At 43.1% G+C, this 21,958-nt stretch overlaps 1 protein-coding gene across 1 annotated transcript in view; it reads left to right on the top strand.

Moving 5' to 3' along the window:
* Window positions 1–21,958, top strand: part of LOC109323076 (von Willebrand factor D and EGF domain-containing protein-like) — a 333,209-nt gene that overhangs the window by 180,710 nt on the left and 130,541 nt on the right. The window contains exon 13 of the mRNA XM_019554480.1: window positions 20,751–20,887. Coding sequence (XP_019410025.1) covers window positions 20,751–20,887 — 137 coding nt within the window. The remainder of the gene's footprint in view (window positions 1–20,750; window positions 20,888–21,958) is intronic.

The raw sequence follows: 21,958 nt of genomic DNA, 5'->3' as shown, positions 1-21,958 counted from the left end.
CACCTTCAAGAGTAAATTGGATGCTTATCTTGCTGGGATCCTATGACCCCAGCTGACTTCCTGCCCTTTGGGCAGGGGGCTGGACTCGGTGATCTCCCGAGGTCCCTTCCAGCCCTAATGTCTATGAAATCTATGAAATCTATGAAATTTATACTAATATGTCCCACCAGCCAATTAAAGAATTTGGTGAGCAAGGGCTAATGAGCGTAATCCGAGCTTCCAGTGTCTATCATCTAGATGCCTGGATTACTCTGTGAGGAAACCAGATCTAAACTAGTCAATAAACTCCTCAAACACAATTCTAACCTAAACAAACAATGACAGTTTATTTAAATATAAGAACAACAACTGGCTCAGTGTAAAATCTGATAAACTGTGGAACGACTTACTGTACTATAAACTATACTCTAATTTGTACTATTTGCACTATTATTTGCCAAAGGTACATATAGAACACACACACAAACATGTAACAATAGAGGGGAGCAGGGGTGATAGTTACTTTGGCACAATGAGCCAATGCTACTCGGAGAAAACAGGTAAGTTCTAGGGTCAGCTCAGCAGCATCCGAATGGAGGAATTGGTACTCTGTTGGTGACTATCGGTACTCTATTGTTGATCAACCACAGGAAAGTGGAATACGCAGGGCTCTTCCTCTGTGACTTTGAACTCTCTCTCTCACTTGCACTCACCCATCTCCACTCTCTCACACAGCACCTCACATGCACACCGGCACACTTTCAGACCCCTCCTCTTTGAGACAGCCAGTCAACCAGTCAGTCATTCGCACACCTTCCCTGATGTGAAACATCCTGTATATATCTTGTCTGCACATGGCACTAAGGTTATTTTGTGCATGACACTCTGGGTTTCACACAACCCTCTATTACAACAGCAGCTGCTGCACACAGCTTCCTATTTTGCACATGGCACAGTAGATTTCTCTGCACAGCACTTCAGTAAAGGCCGTAGGGTCACAGTAGGGTCACCCTGAGTCGTGCCTTATTACAAGGCCACAGGGTCACAGTAGCATCATCCTGAGTAGTGCCTTACTAAGCATCCATCCTGATATTTAGAAAAAAGTCAACTAATGAATTCTGTTTACTCATGCCAGAGTTAACACTGCTATTTAAACCTCAACCTTTACAGTTCTTGTCTTTATGACTTGATCTGTACATCCTTAACTTTTCACTAACATTGAAAATGGATCCCAGATGACCTAAAACCATTTTACAGAGAAGACTACAAGCATATTAGAAAACAGAGGTGGGAGGATTATAGATATATATATATATGGCTTAGTCCATCTGTCTGTCTGTCTATAACGCTCTTGGAGCACTCTGATTGGTTGTTTCTGCAGCCAATCACAGTGCTTACTGAAACAACCGCTCAAAAGTGGCAATGGCAGTGGTGGGGAGTGGTGGGTGGTGGGTGGTGATGCTGTGTCCCCCTCTCCCCCCGCTCCCATCATTCTTGATGGGCAATTAGCTAGTTAAACCATAACACCGTCCCTGCTAAACAACAGTTAATTTTTTTTTTAATTTAGGTCTCAGAATTGAAGTTGACACTCTCTCCTTCTCATTCTTTCTGCTAAAACACTGGGGTGAACTCCTGGTGCTAATGAATTTATTGGGATCTCTGCAGGGGCAAAAATACTATTGACTTCAGCAGAGTCAGATTTCAAACAGAAAGGTTTCAAATTTGGAAGCAAATAAATTAAGAGTAACAATCATATAAATAAAGATGTATTTAATAATGGAAAAATAAGAGCTTCATTGCTTACAGGTCAGGCATGACTAATACTAGCCTGTAGAGGAGTGCTTATGCAATCACCAATGAACAAGGACAAACAGCTTAAGCCTACCGGTTTCTATGTAGTCATTAAAAGAAGAAAAGGTGCCAGAGTTAAGGATGAGGAAAGAATAGAATGGGGCTTCTATAGAAGTACTAAATTGCTTCTTGCTTGCTTTCCAAGGGGTCAAAAAAACCTACAGAGGAAAAAAGCAGGACAGGGCACGGTTCTAGACTATGTCCTTAGGCAACTAGAGGCTGCATTCTCCACAGAGAAACCAGCTTTGTGGGGCAGGCAGCATGCCAGCTGCAGGGAGCTGGACCCAGGCTCATGCCAGTAAGTAGGGATTGGGAGAGGGAAAGGGACCATGGGGGGACCACCGCCAGCTCTGCCCTCACTCCCCTGATGGCTACCCTGCCTGGACCCATCCCCCACCTGCCCCCCAAGCTCCCCTGATCCCTGCCCTGCCCATCCCCATCCCCACCTGGCTCCATCCCTGGCATACCCCCCAAACCCCCCAATCCTGCACTGCCTGGCCCCAGCATCTCCACAACTGAAAAAAAAAAAAGCCTGCACACGCCAAAGAAGCACTAGCCACAGTAGCAGCTGCTGTCACCCCTCCACACCCAGCAGCACAGGGTGGGATGACAGCCAGAGCTGCATGATGCCCTGCCGACCAGAGTCCCCACAGCCCCTGGTACTGCCAGTGAGTACAAGGGTGTTTTTTTTTTCCTTTCTTGCTTTTTTTTGTAAGTGTTGAGAGACTGGGGCTGGGTGGGGCAGCCATTGGGGGGCTGCAGGAGCTGGGGGGGTTGGGGACAGGCGGGGCAGGAATCCAGACGGCTGGGGGAGCAAGTGGGGGTGGGGCATGTGGGTCATGCAGGAGGCATGGTAGCCCCTGCATGGGGCCATGTGGCCCTGTTGGGAGGATGTAGCCCCTGTTGGGGGGCTATAGCCCCTGTGAGGGGCTGTAACCCCTGTTGGGGGGACTGTCGGCTTCCCAATTGCTTTAACACTGTAGATATATCAATAAACCATTGTCCAACTGATCACTCTCTCCCTCTCTCTCTCTCTCTCTCTCTGTATATAGTGGTCTTTTGCTTTAATTGTGGAGTACCATGGATTCTCGGGTATTTTACAAAGTGACTTTGGGATTTTTTTATCGGGATTTTTCAAATAGGGAACACCAGAATTCCTGCTAGGGAGGCAAGTGGCAGGACCAGGCAGAGGAGCCTACTCAGAGCTAGCACCTTGAACCCAGCTGGAGGTGGCTTACCTTCTGGCCAGTTGGGGCCAGGAGGACATGCTTTGACAGCTAAACGCAGCCCACCACACCTGGAACATCTTCTGGGGGATAGCTGCCCAGATGGCCGGACAGGAGGCACACAGGACAGTAGTGCCACACAAAGGCCAACTCTGCAGCCACAGCCCACTGGCAGCTGGCCAGAGAGGCAGATGCCTCTACCGGCTGTGCAGTCCCCATCCAGGTCTGGCAGGTGTGCAGCAGATCAAACCCAGGCAGCAGGCCCATTGCCAGACTACTGCAGTGGGTAGAGGGTGCAGGGAACTCTCAGGGCTGCTTCAGCTGTCCAGCTACCACAAAGGCTAGTGTCCCCAGGTATCAATTGGCTGGGCCCCAGAAGCTCCTGAGAACAAGTAGCCCTGAGCTACTTGCCAGGGCAGCTTTTTGTAGTGCTGGGGCTAGGACAGGGCAGATTTTTATACTGTTAGGGACAGCACAGGTGCTGGCCCCAGGGTTTAGCTCCCCCTGGCTGCAGATCCAGAAGGACCCAGGCAGGGTTATTTTACCCCAAATGGCACAATTTACCCCACAGCAAAGTGCATGTCCAGGCATGTGCACTGAGGCAAAAGGCCCCAGCTCAAATTTGCACTGCTTCTATTTGAGCTGCTGCAAGCGCACATGCTTGCATGTGTGGATGCACCCATGAAGTCCTGTTTAGATCATTTTTAAATTCCATCTATAAGAAAACATTACCAAAGGAGAAGATTGTGTGAGTAACCGGACAGGGGATACTCCTTGTTCTGGATGTTTCTTTCTACATAAACAAAGCACAGTATAATCTTCTCAAACCAGAATTAACATGCATGCCTTAAAATTGCCACAAGTAGGAAAGAAAGGCCATCAGCACATTGAAATGTCTCTTCTCTTCTGTGTTCACCCAAACCCCATCTGGCATGCCAATACCTGACAATGTATTTCTGACACTAGGAATAAATAGCCCCAAAAGGTACAGGAAAGTAAGGTCTGCATGTAATGTATTTTAGGAAGCAGAATATAACACATTTCAAATAATTTAGAATGAAATCATAATTAAATACACAAGAGCTGAAGTGCTGCTTGCAGATAGACTTCTTCTTTGTGCACTGTTTGATTTCAACAAGAAGCTGTCCAGGTGGCCAGAGGTATAATTATCCTCAAATGAAAACTGCAATTTGGAGTTGAAAGGCACCTCTGAAATTTGGCAATGTTCCAGGAGCTTAGACTTTCTTAATGTTGCTTCACATTTCATAAAAACTCCCAACACCTGTATAAGGTGCTTAAAATGTCATTACCACCTGTAATTAAATGGAGAATCCAATTACCATGGTTAACAAATCAGGTTGGTGCCTACAATTTGTATACATTGACCATGTTGGCTATAAAAAAAAATCATAACCAGTAAAGCACACATAGTGGGATATTATATGCAGCTTGTTTAAAACTCTGATATGCAATTACAAAATAAAAGATAATGAGGAATAATAAGGACAAATTAGTTTCACTGAGGTAATGACACTTTAAGAGTTCTGAACGTTAATTTCAATTCATATGTAGAATGTTCTAGAAAAAAATTCCAGCCACCAAAGTAAAAGAAAACAAAGTTAATAAAACACATTACAGGAAGACAAGACACTAATGTTATCCTACCATACTTAGGGATATATCATTTTCATATTAATGAATATGTCTCTTGATTTCAGAATTCCTATTAAGAGGCTATTTGGATTCAGTTAAATTTGTAGAGCTATGAACTGAAGCCAAGTAAGTCCCTTGTAGCCATTTGTAATAGAAGTTACATGATTTACACTCTGTTATTTTAAAATGATTATAGTGACCATTTTGAATTTTATCATACTGGTTTGGACTGAATCCTGTTCTCTTCCTGCAGCAGTAATTAGAGAATATTAATTAAAAACAAAAACTATATTAAATAACACCATAGGGCTGAGTTATTAAAGCTGCAAAACTGGAGAACCTTGAAGTGAATGTTTCTCATATTCCTGTAGAACAGACAGCATATGAGAGATTTCCTTAAGCCTTTCTGACACCTAAGGCCTATCATATGTGTAAAAGATGTAAAGCTCTGAATTGTGTGGGCAATCAAGGTTAAATCTGTCATGTTTATGCTACACTTCCATTTTTAGAAAAAAAAACAGGAGGGGAATATTAAAAGGTAAAATATAGATGTTCTGAGGTTCTCAGTGTTCTTTTTGTTAAAACAGATATCCACACTTGAAATGTTCTTTATAAGAGCTTAAAATGTGACTTTGAAATATATATGGTTCTTTCACTCCTATCATCTCAGTGGTCTCAACTAATTTCCAGTTTGTGGTGGGCTGTAATGATTATTTAAGGGATATTAGTCTGTCAAGTAAATACATACTTTTTGGCACCTGTAATATGTGTTCTGTAAGCATGATGGATCATTCAGCATGGGCGATTATGGTGCGCTGGGACAATGGACGTTTGCTATGCATAAATTAGACTATGTCCAGTTAGAACATGCACCAAACCCGTCCATGGAAAAGTAGTTCATCGTTTAAACTCAGTTTTTATTTACTATACGAAGATAGTAGCCATGGATGAAGCTTAATCTGTCTCTGAACCCAATAGTGGGACCATCTTCATGTTGAGTAGCACTTTATTCTACACTGAGCACATCTACACGAGATGCTGACTGCGCAGTAGCTAAATAATACTGTGCGGTAGCGCATTACATCATGGACAGTGCTAATATGCTACTGTGCAGTATTAGGCTACTGAACAGTAGCGTCACTTAAAAGATGTTTGCAGGTACAGCTGCAAAGTAACTCCAGTTACTGTACATTTATTTAGTGCTTGCTAATACAAGTACTAAATAAATGTGCTGCACAGTAGCGTCTTGTGTAGACGCGTCCACTGCCACTGATATCAATGGAGAGCCTGAGGAATAAATTAGCACCCCATACAAGGAAACATGGTGGATTTTAGGTCTCCCATAACAAGATCCATTTTATCATTGATTTAATGGCCATGTGAGTAGTGGTAAACAAAATATAATACTTTATAAGACAGGGCTGGCTTTAATTATGTTTACTTCTCTGGTATTACAAAGCATCTGTTTAATTTGCCTCACATACATTAAGTGAGTATTCTTAAAGCAGACTTTAAATTCTTCTTCTTGGGGCTATTTTGGATATTGCTTTATATTCCAATGCATGGATTGCAACATATTTTTAACTGGAAAAATTATACCAATCTCAGCAAAAGTTTTTAAAGAAATGCTGACATGCTAAAGTGGACATTACAGTAACTACTACTTTAACTGGGTTTGGCAAAACAAAGTTATTTTGATAAACCAGGGGTGTAAAACCCATCCGCAGGGCAGACGATTGACAAAGGGACCAGCCTCATATGCTGGACTCAGCAGGTATCCTGGAGCAGGTGGAGTAGATGCCATGTGCTCCAGCTGCTCTAAAGCTGTGTTGCATGTGGAGGCTGCTTAGGGACTGCAGGGCTGTGCGACATACAGCAGCTGCTCAGCCACTTGGAAGTCATGCTACACATAGTGGCTGCCAGTCTGGGACACACCATGGAGCTGATGCACATTGGAGCAGGCTCTGTGTGGGACGCAGACCCAGAGGGGCTGGAGCAGGCACCGCATGGGGCCATCTGGCATGCTCTGCATGCTGCTTGATGATAGGGCTTCATAAGCCGGATCTGGCCTGCGAACTGTGTCTTTGGCACTGCTGCGATAAGCAACTGTAAAATTTAAATAGGCATTATTCGTTCTTTTCAAACCTTTCAATTTTTAATGCTGGAGCCAGTGGAATAAGCTGTCTCTGATGGAATTACTCCCAATCCACACAAGCATATACAAGGGAAACTCAGACCTTGTTTCTCAAAAATATCCCCTTTTTTTCTTGTTACTGTTTCTCATTGTCAATTCTATTTTTCTATTCAAACATTCTGATTTTGTTCTTGTTTAGCTGATTAGGGCTTTTTTGAAAAATTCCTGTGAGTGGACTGGATCCCAGATCCTTCCATAATCAGTGGGACAAAGCGAAACAAAGATGTTTATGTACTAGGAGTGTACTTCTTCTTATTCCATCGCATTCACTTGCTTTCACGGGTGATTCCTGCAATCCCAGGAGCACCATATGCAGATTTAACATATAGTATAGCACTGTTTAATATGCCCCTGCTATTCCAGTGGGACCAGAGCTTTTTTGGTAGAGCTTAAGTGTACTATAAACACATTCTTACTTACTAATTTCCTTCAAAATGTTACTAGTACCTTCAAAAAGGAATGAGGGAAGGTGCATTTAGGTAACCATATTTTGCAGATGAAGCTGTCTAAAGCCTGTAAATAGAAACCTTTATTTGGAGATTCATAATATCTATTTTTTCCTACTTTACATGAGTATGTTGGAAAACATAGGTGGGATGAATATGAGAATGCATATCAAATGCTGGAGAAAATCCTGAAAGTTGGGTGATTGTTCAGTTATTCAGCATTTTTCAATTATATTATAAAATGTTGGTGTATGAATATTAATTGCAAACTGAATTCTGTTTTTTCACACTAATCTATAAAATGCACTATATGCCCAACTCCCACAAACATAACTAAAAAGGAATATTCCTGTGAACTCTTATTCATAGAACTTGATTCATTTGAAGGGATTCGATACCATCAGTAGGATCTCTTACCCAAATAAAATTGCACATTATGCATCATCAGTAGTGGTCCTAAACACTTATACAAAGATAGTCTTCTAGTCTTGAAAACAAAGGGAATAACAGCATTCATAATTAACATAATCAAATAAGGCTTAGCATGTATAAACCCAGGCTTGGGAGTTATAAGGGTAATATTTTCATATCATATTTGAAAATAATGCTTAGTTGCTTTAGAAACTTTTGCTCTAGCTGTTTTAGTAATGAACAAATTCTGGGCAAATAAAGGCCACAAATGAATAACTAGGAAAACCACTGCATGATGTACATAATCCCCAATGCACAAACATGAAAAACTAAACCAAAACAATTCTGAACCCAACTAAACCTGCTATTATTATATTTTGATGGCCTCTGATAGCTCCTAGTTCAAGGGGAGACATGCATTTCTTTGAAAAAGCATTGGAAGTGAATCTAAAGGGTTAACAAGCCTGCTTTTGTTTTGGAGTCGCTTTTCGTTCCATAGCAATTTTTAGTTTACTTTTTTATAGCCCAGATGTAACACACACATCTGAAAAGATAAACCTCAATACCACCCTAAATCTATTGTTTTAACTCCCAATTCCTTTCCATCCAAAGCACAAACTGGGCTGGCTTAGAGTGGGGCTATTAGCTTGATAGTTACAAAGTCAATAGAAACCGAATTTTAAAAGGATATCAAATCCTGATGATAAGGGACATGGAAGGTTGCATGCTCAGTGATCCATACTGTTCCCTGCAAATCAGATCAGGGAGATTAATCTTTTCTGCTGATTAGTTTATTTGCTTTAATGCAAAGCGGTGAAAACAGTTCAGTGAAACATGCAGCTAACACCATTTTTCTGAAATATATAGAAACAACAGCTACAAAACTTTAAGGGATGAGAGATATGGTTTAAACTGACTGCAGTTACACATTCAGATGCAAGCCTACAACTTCGTACCCTGCTGTGTGCAGGCTCTGCAGGAAGTTGCAAGCTTAAACCTTGTAAAACTAAAAGAAAATAAGAAAACAAACAAAAAATTAGCAATAGAAGTCTCCTACTATTAGTTCATGAACTGAAAGCACCAAATTCCTGTTCAAACGATTTTGAATAACTAGCACATTCATAATAACGAAAGCTTGTTTTATAGATAATTAGCAAACAAAAAACCCAGAAACATTCACCTACTAAATTGCAGAAGACAATTCATCCTGCTATAGCATGGACATGTAGGCACTGATCTAGCAAACATGCATGCGTGTTAATAATTTTATGTATTTTATGGGCACTTTGCCCTATGGCAACATTGTTACTGCGCTGTGCTTTAGTACTTTCTTTTAGAAATACTAAAGCACGGTGTAGTAATTGCCCCTACTGCTCTGTATGCATGGCGCATGGTTATTTTTAGCTGCTATTTCACTGCAGCAGTGCACTAAAACAGGGGAGCACGCCACTACAGCGAAATAGCTGCTGGTGATGTGAAGATGCATGTGATCACTGTCACCATAGTGCATCTGTAGGGTGACATGTAGATGCATCCTATGAGTACATTTTATTAACTCTTTGTGTTTAGTAAAACTAGTACATGCCTGAAGTAAGTTACCATCTTTATAAGTGCTCCAGTGGGGTGGGGTGGGGGAGGGGCAGGGGCAGGGGCATGCACTTTAATTAGAGTGGCTCTTGGGACCTGCTAATTAAAGGACCCACAATGTCTTGTGCATTCAGTGTCCCATGCTTCAAAATGGCAGTGGGGGTGCTTTAACTAAAGCCCATTTGATAAGCTTTAGTTAAAGCACCCCCACCGCTATTTTGAAGTGCAGGGACATTGAATACACATGACATCTGCTGGGACGACATCTGCTGGGAGGAGCAGTCAGCCAGGTCAGACCATTCATGAAAGTTCCTTGCTGAGATACAGGACCTCCACTTAACCCAAGAGGTGCACAGCCCCACAGGGGGGAATGCCATCCTGGACCTGGTTCTGGCCACAGGTGAGGAAACTCCAGGTTCTTGACCACCTGGGTTACAGTGATCATTGCCTACTGGAATTCACCATACAATGCAGGGTGTCAAGGGCCTGCGGTAAGGCAGTAGCCCTTGACTTCAAGAGGGTCAACTTCAATGAGTTGAGAAGATTGGTAGGAGAGGCACTGGGGTCCTGGAGAGTTGTGGAACTGGGTGTCCAAGATGAGTGATCATTCCTTAAGGAAACGATCCTCCAAGCACAAGGGGTGACAGTTCCAATGAGAATCAAAGGGGGCAAGAGTGCTCAAAAGCCCCCCTGGCTCACCAGAGGCATTCAGGAATGCCTGAAAGCCAAAAAAAGAGGCATATACCCAGTGGAAGGGAGGGGCTATCATCAAAGAGGAGTATACCTCCATCGCTTAGGCTTGTTGCAGGGCTGTTAGGAAAGCTAAGGCAGATACGGAACTAGGGCTAGCACCAAGGATCAAGGACAACAAAAAGTTCCTTTTTAAATACATAGGGAGTATGAAGAAAGCACTGGGTAATGCGAGGCCCCTGCGGGATATGTTTGGCAATCTGGTCGTTGCACCAGAGGAAAAGGCAGACCTTTTTAACAATTTCTTTGCCTCCATTTTTTGTGCAGGGACCAGGACTCCCCTACTGAGATTCAGGATGGACTCAGGAGAGACTCTGACAGGCTTAGGGTCAGGAAGTACTAAGTTAGGGAACTTCTGGAGGGGCTGGACATGTTCAAATCAGCAGGTCCATATGCTCTCCACCCCAGGTGCTGAGGAAATTGGCAAGGGGTGTCAAGGGGCCACTGGCATGGCTTCATGAGCACTCATGGTGCTCTGGCCAGGTCCAAGATGACTGGAAGAGGGCCAATGTTGTCCCCATTTTCAAAAAATGGAGGAGGAAGGACGTGGGCAACTATAGGCCCGTTAGTCTTACTTCAATCCTGGGGAAGCTGTTTGAGAAGATTATCTAGGAGTACATCTGGGAAGGACCAGCAGGGAGGAAAATGCTCAGGGGCAACCAACATCGGTTCATTAGGGGCAGGTCCTGTCAGACCAACCTGATTGCCTTCTATGATCAGGTCACAAAATCATTGTCGTGGTGGATGTAGTCTTTCTGGGCTTCTGGAAGGCCTTTGACACTGTCTCCCACCCCGTTCTCATTAAAAAGCTAGGCGACTGTGGCATTGATGCCTACAGTCAGATGGGTCACAAATTGGCTGATAGGCCACACCCAGAGAGTGGTGATGGATGGGTCATATTCGACCTGTAGGGATGTGGGCAGTGGGGTCCCCCAGTGTTCGGTCCTTGGGCCTGCACTGTTTAATCTCTTTATTAGTGACTTGGATGAGGGGGTGAAAAGCACCCTGTTTAAATTCACTGACAACACCAAGATCTGGGGTGAGGTGGGCATGGTAGAAGGGAGGGACAGCATACATCTGGACCTGGACAGGTTACAGGGGTGGGTGAATGAGAATAGGATGGGATTCAGTACTGACGAGTGCAGGATACTGGACTTGGGCAGTAAGAACCAGAAGCATGCCTATAGGCTGGGGAACTCCCTTCTGAAAAGCACAGTGGCACAAAGAGATCTTGGAGTCATTATTGATTCCAAAATGAACATGGGCTGCCAATGTGAGGACATGATCAATAAGGGCAACCGCACCTTGTCATGTATCCACAGATGCATCAAAAGTAGGGGCAAGGAGGCGATCCTCTTCCTCTATGCAATACTGGTCAGGCCACAATTGGAGTACTGTGTCCAGTTCTGGGCGCCACACTTTAGGAGAGATGTGGTCAGCATGGAGAGGGTCCAGAGGAGGGCCACTCGCATGATCCAGGGACAGCAGGGCAGACCCTATAAGGAGAGGCTATGGGACCTGAACCTATTTAGCCTTCATAAGAGAAGGCTGAGAGGGGACCTGGTGGCCATCTACAAACTTACCGGGGGGACTGGCAGGGAATGGGAGAGACCCTGTTCACCCATGCATCTCCCAAAGTAACAAGGAATAAGTTGTCTGAGAGTAGGTTCAAACTGGACATTAGAAGGCACTACTTCACAGTCAGGGCAGCTAGGATCTGGAACTAACTTCCAGGTGAAGTGGTGCTGGCTCCTACCTTGGGAGTCTTTAAGAGGAGGCTTGACAGTTACCTAGCTAGGGTCATATGAGTCTAATACGCTCTCCTGCCCAGGGCAGGGGGTCAGACTTGATGATCTACTTAGGTCCCTTCCAACCCTACATCTATGAAACTATGAATCTATGACACCGAGGCTGCTGAAGCATGCTAATTAGCATACTCCAGCAGACTTAGTTAATCGAGTGTTCTCCAATGCATTCTAACTAAAATGCATCAGAGCAGGTTTAAGCATGTGTATAGGTGTCCCATGAGCCTAATCCCAGGAACTACTGACTTTGTAGGCTTAACTATATGGTGTCAGTGGCAGGTCCCACTGAGTGATAAGATAAGCACGCCCCACCCACCTGGGTTCACTGATGTACTCTGGAACTAGAAGTTAACCCATGAGCCACCTCTCAGTTCAACCCCACGCGCTGCTCTCAAACTCTCAGGTCTCCAGCAGCTCTGATTCAAGCTCTGAGGATGAGCACAGATCAGCTTCACTGGTGACCATCCAGCTCTGGGATGCTTCAGAAGATTTAATGTGCATGCAATATTCAGCCCTATTGGTCTACCACTGATGCAATACATAAAAGCCATACCAAGCTTTTATTCAGGCCTCGTAAAGAGGGCCCAACATACAGGAATGGAGTAATACCAATGGCTGTTTATACACACATACGTAAGTACTTACAGAATTAAGATATTAGTATGTTTCCTTTCATTATTGCTTCCAAGAATGATATAGGACAGTACTGTTTAGATACACACTTGAACCAATACTCAGGCACCAGTGTTAGGAAAGTTGCACCAGTCATTGTCAAAACTTGGTCCACAGATCACAAATGTGTGTTTATATGACAACCACTATCTTGGAGGATGCCAAAGACAAAAAGCAGCTTGAACTAAACAGCCAGGGACTGCAGTCTGGGGACTCACAGACACATATTATTTAAGATCAAACAATTAAGGCAGAGGGTAGGGGGATGGATGACACAAAGCAGACTGACTAGTTTGTTATACTTACCATTTAGAAGATTGTACTCTGTGAAACAGCGGTCATCTAGTAGGGCATTCTGGACCCTGATATTCAAGAAATACCAGCAGTCCTAAGAACCTAAAATTGGCATACACTTGCCAATACTTTTTTTCCTAGAAATGCAATTCAAAATAGGTCCAAGCTTAAGTCCTCAGTAGCCAGAATAACACTTTCTATAATTGGGTAATAATACACTATTATCTTAAGCGCTATGCATGAAAGAGACAAGTACACTGATACATTTTAAACTACTAAATGCCATGTTTTATAAATAATACATCATATTATTAATGTGGATTTTTCACCTCAGCTGAGATGCACCCATTTTCAGCTGTAGGATCAGCCTCCTAAATTGTTTTTCATTACTTATGCTGCTTATTTATCTTTCTCCCACTTTTTACAAAGAAAAATAGGGTAGTCTATTTCCTTTTGTTTACTTGAATCAGCTTCCAGTCAATTTCAATTTTAGGTTCTGAGGCACTAGCCCAAAGCTGTATTGTGTAGGGTGCAAATATTACAAAGGAATGTTGATTTGCATTATGAAATATTTTAGTCAAATGTACAGACCAAATGTAGATCCATGCCTATTCTTCCTCAAGACTGGAACAGGCTTACCTTTACAAAATCCTTGATTTTGATTCAACTATAACCAGTATATTTTTAAGCCAGATTTATTCATATTATTTACATAATGGACCATAACAACTATCTCTAAAATCCTTCAGAAAATATGTCTTTAGATAGTTTTCTTTAAAGTCCATTACGTAGCCCATGCACTGAAACAGGTCTGATTCACGTAAATACACACAGAAGGAATTTGCTCTGCTTGAAATGTTAGGAACTATAAATTTAGCATTTTTTTCTGTATAGTCTACTATGGAAGCCTATTCAAGAGGAAAACAGCTGAAGGTGGGAATGCTTACTGCTTATAAGAGAAGTCTGTTCATGTAGAAAGCAGAGATTCCAAACCAAACATGTTTGCCTTCATACTTCATCCTTTGCAACCTAAAATATGTAAATCTTGCCTATGACATTTTCTAACCCAAATTGCTCTCTCCTGTAAAACCTATGATCCTTTTTTTAAGAATAAGGATTTGCCCCATTTTTCTAAAATTTCCTACATCAACCAATATGCAGCATATGTACATGAACAGATTGGCCTTCTATCCTGCCCTGCAAGTGGCCTTTCAGCAGTATATACATATACACATTGTTTCTGAAGCAGTTTAGACTTGGGAGAAATGGTGGTGGGAGGGGCAATTCAGTTGTCTTTACCTTGTCTTTATCTTACTAAAACTAATAGCACACTATTAACCAAAATCCTGGGGGGGAGAGTTTGAATTGCATCCAATCTTGTTACATTTTGGTTTTGTCACTGTGAAACGTTATCATCCAAACAGATCACTGTTCTGAAAAATGGGTCTGAAATACAGTCATATCTGGATGAATCTGCACCCTGAGCAGCAGCAGCACATGAAGCAGCATCAGTGACTGTGCTGCTGCTGGTGGTGACACCTGCTTTTTTTTTATACCTCCTCACTCCCCAAACTGGGTACCTGGGGCTCATGCCTCAGTCAATGACTTTAGCTACACTGCTGCCCAAATGAGACTCCTAAATTTTCAGGTCTGTAGAGAAGTGGCCTGATTCCAGTTTGTGGTTGTAACTGTGTTGGTCTAAGAACATAGGCAGGCAAGGTTCTTTGGGTAAATGTGATATCTTTTATTAGATCAACTAAGTAGTTAGAAAAAAGTTCTTTGCAAGCTTTCAGGTACAATTACCTTTCTTCAGGCATAGGAAGTCTTTGCCGTTTTGAGACTTCAAAGAATGAAAGAAGCAAAAAGTCTGACAGGATGTCAGTAAGAATGTATGTATATAGGTGGAAATTAAGCAAACAAAAGATAGAAAATGGGTGGAGGGGGGAAACGAGGGGGGGAGCCAAAGGTAAGTAAGGAAGGCTATACTGCAGTACTTTTCCAAGGTAGAAAAGAGGCTGCCTGTGAAAAAGGTAAATAGCTGGAAATTAGGAAGACAAAGGGTAGAAAAGGAGGGGAGGGGCGCAAAGGGGGAGGAGGCAAAGTATAAAAGATCAGGTCTGGCAGGTACCTGGTGAATCACATGTCTGGCAGGTTGTAATGTGTCATAAATCCAATGTCTAAACTGAGTCCATGATTTTTTGTATCCATTAGATTTATGAAGTGAAGTTCATAGGCTCATCTACAGAAGGTGTTTTGTAAGTTCCCTTTGAGGATTAAAACTAAGAGCTTGGCGGGGGAGTGAATGTCTGTGAGAAGTATGCCCCCACAGGTAATTGGATATCCTTGTCTTTGATAGATTTTCAGTGTGTGTTCATTCTGGTGCAGAGTTGTTGTTTGGTTTCTTCTACATATTTTCCATCAGGACATTTGGTGCACTGAATGAGATATACAACATTTCTGGAGGTGCAGGTATAAGATCCAGGAAGGGTGATGATTCAGTTTTGGGGTGTATAGTGGGGGTGATGGAGATGTGTTGGCAGGTTTTGCATTTGTTGTCCTGGCATGGTCTGGATCCATTCGGTGTGGTTTGGATCATAGAGAGTTTGCTTCTGGTTAACGAGGTTTGGTGCTTGTTTAAAGGCTGTGATGGGTGGTTCTGAAAAGATCTCTTTAAGAATTGGATATTCTTCTAGTATGGGTTGCAATTGTTTGAGAATTTTCCATGTAGGTTGCAAGGATGAGTATGTCATAACTAATGGTGTGCTATTTGTGGGAATTTTCTTTTTGTACTGTAGCAAATCTTTGTATGGTATCTGGGTGGCTCTTTCTAAAATATACTCTCTGGAGGAGTGTTAGGTGAAGGCCCTTTTGGTATTTGTGAGGTGGTGATTACGGGCATTCTCCTCAGTGAAAATTCGGTGGTATTGGAGAGCTTGGCTATAAATTACAGCTTTGTTGGTGTGTTTAGGGTGATTGCTGGTTCTATGTAGATATGTATGTTGGTCTGTGGGTTTCTTGTATATAGTGGTTTGTATTTTACCATTTTGTATATTGATCATGGTGTCCAAAAAGGAAATGCTGGTGCTAGAGTATTCAAATGATAGTCTGATGGAGGAGTGATGATTACTGAATATTTGGAGGAAATCAATCAGAGACTGGAGGGTTTTGATCCAAATGATGAAGATATCATCTATGTAGGTCAGGTATAGCATGGGTTTGATGATGCAGTTCTTGAGAAAGTCTTCTTCCAGGTGGGCCATAAAAAGGTTGGCATTTTGTGGGTCCATTTTTGGTACCCATAGCTGTGCCCATTATCTGAAGGAAGTGTTGATTGTTGAAATTGAAGTTGTGTGTCAGGATGAAGTATATGAGTTCAGTGATACCATGAGGTCTGTACTCTGAGGTCTGTACTCTGACTTGTAATCTTGCTCTTGTAGATATGTAAGGCAGTCTTGGATGCCATCCTGGTGTGGTATGTTGGTGTATAAGCTAGTGACATCCATGGTGGCTAACAGGGTATTGCTAGGAAGGTGGTCTATGTTTCTGAGTTTTATCAGGAAGTCTGTTGTATCTTAGATAAAAGTCAGTCTTTGGGTGATGAGCAGTTTTAGGATGGATTCGATGAAACCTGATATTTCTAACACTAGGGTTCCATGGTTACACAGCAAAAATCTATCAAAGACAAGAATACCCAATTACCTGTGGGGTCACACTTCTTACAAAGCAATCACTCTCTCTTCAATCTCTCAGTTCTAATCCTCAAAGGGAACTTACAAAATACCTTTTGTAGATGAGTCTATGAACCTCACTTCATAAATCTACTGGATACAAAAACTCATGGACTCAATATAGATGTTGGATTTATGACACATTACAACCTGCCACACATGTGATTCACCAGGTACCTGCCAGACCTAACCTTTTACACTTCTCTTTTTCCCCCCTTCCTCCCATCATCTCCTTTTCTACCCTTTGTCTTCCTAATTTCCAGCTATTTACTTTTTCACAGGAAGCCTCGTTTCTAACTTGAAAAAAGTACTACAATAGAGTCTCCCTTACTTACCTTTGGCTTTTTTCCCCCTCATTTCCCCACCTTCCCTTTTCTATCTTATGTTTCCCTGATTCCTCTCTTTTTACATTTTCAGTGACATCCAGTCAGACTTTAAGCTTCTTTCGTTCCTTGGAGTCTCAGAACAGCAAAGACACCCTATGCCTGAAGAAGGGTGACTGCACCCAAAAGCTTGCAAAGAACTTTTTTCAAACTACTCAGTTAGTCAGCGGTGACATGTAGGGGGTGCACAGGGGTGCACATGCACCCCTGAGAGCACTGGTGCACCCCCTGACAGGCAGCGGTCCCCAGTTAGGCAACAGGCAGGGGGGGCAGGTGGAAGTGCTAGTGCCTCCCCTGTGAGCACCAGCCAGGGAGTGAGGGCACCAGAAGAAGTGCCACTGGCACTTCAAGGAGTACTGCTCATGCTTCTGGGTCAGCATAGTTGGCCATGGTGGGATCTCCCCTTCCTGGTCACTGACTGGTAGCTGGGGGGGGCACGTGTCCCCCTGACTTAGGAGGCACCAGTTGCCCATGCAGTTGGTCTAATAAAAGATACCACATCTACCCAAAGAACCTTGCCTGATTTTCCAGAAACATTTGAAAAATGAGTGATTTTGTAAATCAGGCCAATTTGGTTGGATCTCATGTCTAAACTTTAGGCACCCCTTTCTGACAACATCAGCCATAACACATTATTAAAAAGACCATTTGCCCCACGCTCCCTCTTACCTTCCCCTTCTATTTTGGTCCCCAAAAGGCTCCTAGTGAAAAATTCTGCATGAGGCTTCCACCAGAGATTTTGCTACACAGCTTTCCGTTGACTGGTATGGACCAGTAAAGGAAAAATAAGATCCTTCTGCCCAGCAACTGAACTTGTGCATCTGGAAGTGCTCCCAGAGGGAGCTGATAGAAAAAAAATCAAATCTGACTTTCTTCCTCAGGTGAGGGATGGCAGGAAAACCACAGGTCAATGTTTTTTCTACAAAATTATCACCAAAACTATCCCATGTTTACCCTGCTCTAACCCATTGCATTACAAGCCTCGGGAGAAGATTTCCTAAAATTTATGATAAATATTTTCCCTGGATTTAAACCAATTTGATGAAATTGTGAAAAGGGTAAAAACATCTAGGCATAGAGCAAATACTATATACTAGACTGATGGTATAAGTCACTCTGGATTCCACTGTAGCTAAATGTTTTTTGCTGTTTTCCAACACACCCAGTGTTGTTTAGATACATAATAGGATGTGATAAAACCCATATAAAAAGGGCACAGATGGCTATACTGCAAACAAGCCTGCTTTTAGGGACACTATGAACATGGTCTCTGTGAAGAAGAAAGCTTTGCACATCCATTCCTGTCTTTGATTTCTTTCCAGGTTATATGATTTTTTTTTTAATTGTAAAGACTTGAAAATCTGAAAAGGTTATAATAAAGCTAATGCAATCTTAGCTACAACAGCACTAGTGGGTGCAACTATTAAAACCTCATGAAAAGCATAATGAAGCATTTTTTACTTTTATGCACTAACTACAAAAGAAATCAATTTATCAAAACTGTTCACTACTTCTGACTAATAGTTTTGTACATTACAGGACTACTCAAATAACCAGTGAATGCTGATAAGCTGTAAACTGTTTGTCTTTTAGTAAATATAGCTTTTGTGCCCAACAGTGCCATTAATACTGCTGCAATAAAATCTTGAACCAGAATGCATAAAAGCATTTCAAAAGCACAGGAGACGCCTTTTACAATTTCCTACATTTGCATTATGTTCTTTTGCCTTCCCCACCTCCCCTCCCCTCCCCTCCACAAAGGAAAGTAAGTGGCATGCAACTATATTGCTTTCGATTGTAACCTTCTGGGATCACAAAATTTAAGCAGCATTAAATGTAGACAGTGCTTAGATGGCAGACCCCTAAAAAAGCCAGATACTGTAGGAGGTTTTATTGCCAATTCAGCTGGTTGCACTTTGCCCTCTAAATCAGAACTGAACTAATGTCCCATTATAGTGTTAGGCAATAAGGTGTTGCTGGCGGTGCTGCAACTAAACCAAAATTATGAATTTGCTGCAACAGTCAGTACAATGAATTCTACAGTCTGTGGTATGCTGCATGTCAGATTAGGTGTATATAATAATGTCTTCTACCCTTAGAATCAGAGACTCATAGAATCAATGAGTGGGAAGGGACCTAGACAGATCATCTAGTCTGACCCCCTGCCACGGGCAGGAAGGAGCACTGGGGGTAGCAGAGATCATAAGACCCCAGCCAGGGGCCTATCAGTCTCCTCTTAAAGATCTCCAGGGAAGGTGAGAGCACCATCTCTCTGGGAAGCCTATTCCAGGCTCTGGCCACCCTTACAGTGAAGTCGTTCTTCCTAATATCTAACCTAAACCTGTCCTCCCTCAGCTTGTGGCCATTGTTCCTGGTGACTCCAAGGGGGGCCCTGGTGAACAGACTTTCCCCGAGTCCCTGCTGCTGCCCCTGATAAGGTTGTAGGCAGCCACAAGATCCCCCCTCAGTCTCTTCTTGTGGAGACTGAAGAGATTCAGGTCCCTCATCCTCTTCTCATAGGGCTGGCCACGGAGGCCCTCAACCATTCAAGTGGCCTCCTCTGGACCCTCTCCATACTGTCAACATCCCTCTTGAAGTGCGGCGCCCAGAATTGGACACAGTACTTCAGCTGCGGCCTGACCAGCACCGTGTAGAGGGGGAGCAAAATCTGTTAATCTGACTGAAGTAATGAAAAACTATAACTTTTCTTCCAGTCATGATAGAAGTAAGACAACTACTAAAACAGTATGTTGATGGGAGCTATTAGTAAGTAATTTGATACAGAGATCCATTGCACTGTATTTTTGTTTGCAAAGAAAGAGGTGTTAACTTCAGCCTCCTGGATACAATTTAGCATTTGGGACAATTGCATTCTGATCCTCTCAAGGGTGCCCAGATATGACAGCAATAGACACATTACATTATAGATACCTAAAATAGTACACAATAATTTAGTCTCCTTTCCCCTTAAATGAAAGAGGAATAAACTAGTACAGAGAAGCTTTCATGTACCAGGGATTAAAAGCATCCACACTGGTAGAGACACTGCCATACCATAAATCCACACCCTTGTTTACCTCCTAGTAACTTGTTTGCTTGCCCATATCCTTAGTCAGGTGAAAATTTAACTCAGTATGTAAAGATTTAAACATTCCTCTCCTGTGCTTCCTTGGGTGATGATTATATCATAGCATAAGGAAAACATATCAATACCACTTAGTATTTATGTCATGGCACCCGCTTGAGAATCATAAAGCACTTTACAAACATTAATGGTTGAAATTCAACCTTGGGCAGAGGGACAGCAAAGGACTATACATCACTTAAGTCCCATTTAATCCTTCAAAACAGGGTTTAAGTGAAACTTAAATGGTGCATGGCCCTTGTGCTGACTAGCTGCAGAGCTGAGTTCCTCTGATTAATGACTTAACCCTCACAAGCACAACATCCCTGTGAGTTATGTCAGTATTATGGCAGACATAGTTCCTTTGAAAGGAAACATCTCTTCCCATGTTGTACTTTACACTCATTTGGATTATTATCCTGGCAAAGGTTGATCTCCTTCTATGATGATTGTTGATGCTGCTCTATATGACTGCATCCTTTGTAAATGAAGTTTGAAAGGAGACAGACCAGGTATGTGAGCCATAAACACTAGGGAAGTTAGTTAAAAAAAAACTAGGGGACCAGCAAGAACAATCCAGTAAAATTGGCCTAAATACAATATGAAGTTTTGCTCTCTAAAATATTATATTTATCTCACCCTTTCAGATCATGCTTTAGAAATCACAGACTTAGAGAACAGGGGACTCTGCGATATACGAATTTCTGATTGCAGCAGGATCCGGGTGTTTGGCCTTGGCTTCAGAGATTCTCCTCGTCTACACTGTGAGGTCACCAGATTGACTGTAAGCAGTGTGCACCATGGGAACACAAGCAAAGGAAATGGATGCTATAGTAGAACTCCTGAGACGTGCTGGATATCATTTTTGTGTGCAGAACACCTATTACAAACATTAACCTTGTAAACCAGGGTTTTAACACTTATCTGGTCTCACAGGCTGGATGAGGAACACAGGGCTGGTCTGCTGGCCTGACTGAGCCCATAGACTGGTCTCACATGCCAAATCCAGCTACAGGGATAATCCAGTGTGGGATCTGCATGCAGTGTGCATCCTGGACCAGATCCAGCACATATGCCAGCTCCAGCCCTGTGCACCACATGCAGCACCCACCAGCTCTGACCCTGACCCCAGCCCTATGTGTGGCACATGGTGTGTGAGGCTGGTCTGAAGCATGAGCTACATGCAGGATCTAGTGGCAGTCTGAGGCACACGGTACCTGTGGCACCTGTGCCAACCCAGGCCTGCATGCTGGATCTGGTATGCAGGGCTGATCTATAGGCCCAATTTAGGCCAGCCCTGAATCCAGCATGCCAGTGTGGCATGGCACCACATACAGCACATGCCCCCAAATCAGTCCCATGCACTGCATGTAGAGCAGTGATCTCCAAAGTTTTTAAATAGGAGATCATCTTTGGCATTTAAAAGCACCCCAAGACCTATCATTGCCACCAACCCACCACCAGCAGGTAAGTCTGTGGGAAGGGAGGGCAGGGCAGATCGAGACAGAGGGAAAAAAATGTATTTGGGGATGTGCATCCCCAGCAGGTAAGTTCCACTCAGCCAGGTCCCCACTCAACTTACCCCTGCTCCTGCCTCTGCGACACTGTCCCTCACCATGGAGGCCTGATCTAGCCCCCGCCCCTTCCCTCCCCCACAGACTGACCTGCTGGCTTGGGGCATGCACGTGCAGGCATGCAGGCACTCAGCTTCCCAGCCCCCACCTTGGGTCAAGACTCCAAAAGGCTTGAGATCTACTGCGAGAGGCTCCACGATCTATCGGTGGATTGCGATCTGCTGGTTGGTGACCACTGATGTAGAGCATGCCATCTCCAGCCCCATGGGCCACACAGCATA

This window comes from Crocodylus porosus, unplaced genomic scaffold, assembly GCF_001723895.1.
Source record: "Crocodylus porosus isolate Cpor-Errol unplaced genomic scaffold, CroPor_comp1, whole genome shotgun sequence".
In the NCBI taxonomy this organism is placed as follows: domain Eukaryota; kingdom Metazoa; phylum Chordata; order Crocodylia; family Crocodylidae; genus Crocodylus; species Crocodylus porosus.
The sequence above is the reverse complement of the archived record's forward strand: the minus strand, read 5'-3'. Positions and strand labels throughout refer to the sequence as shown.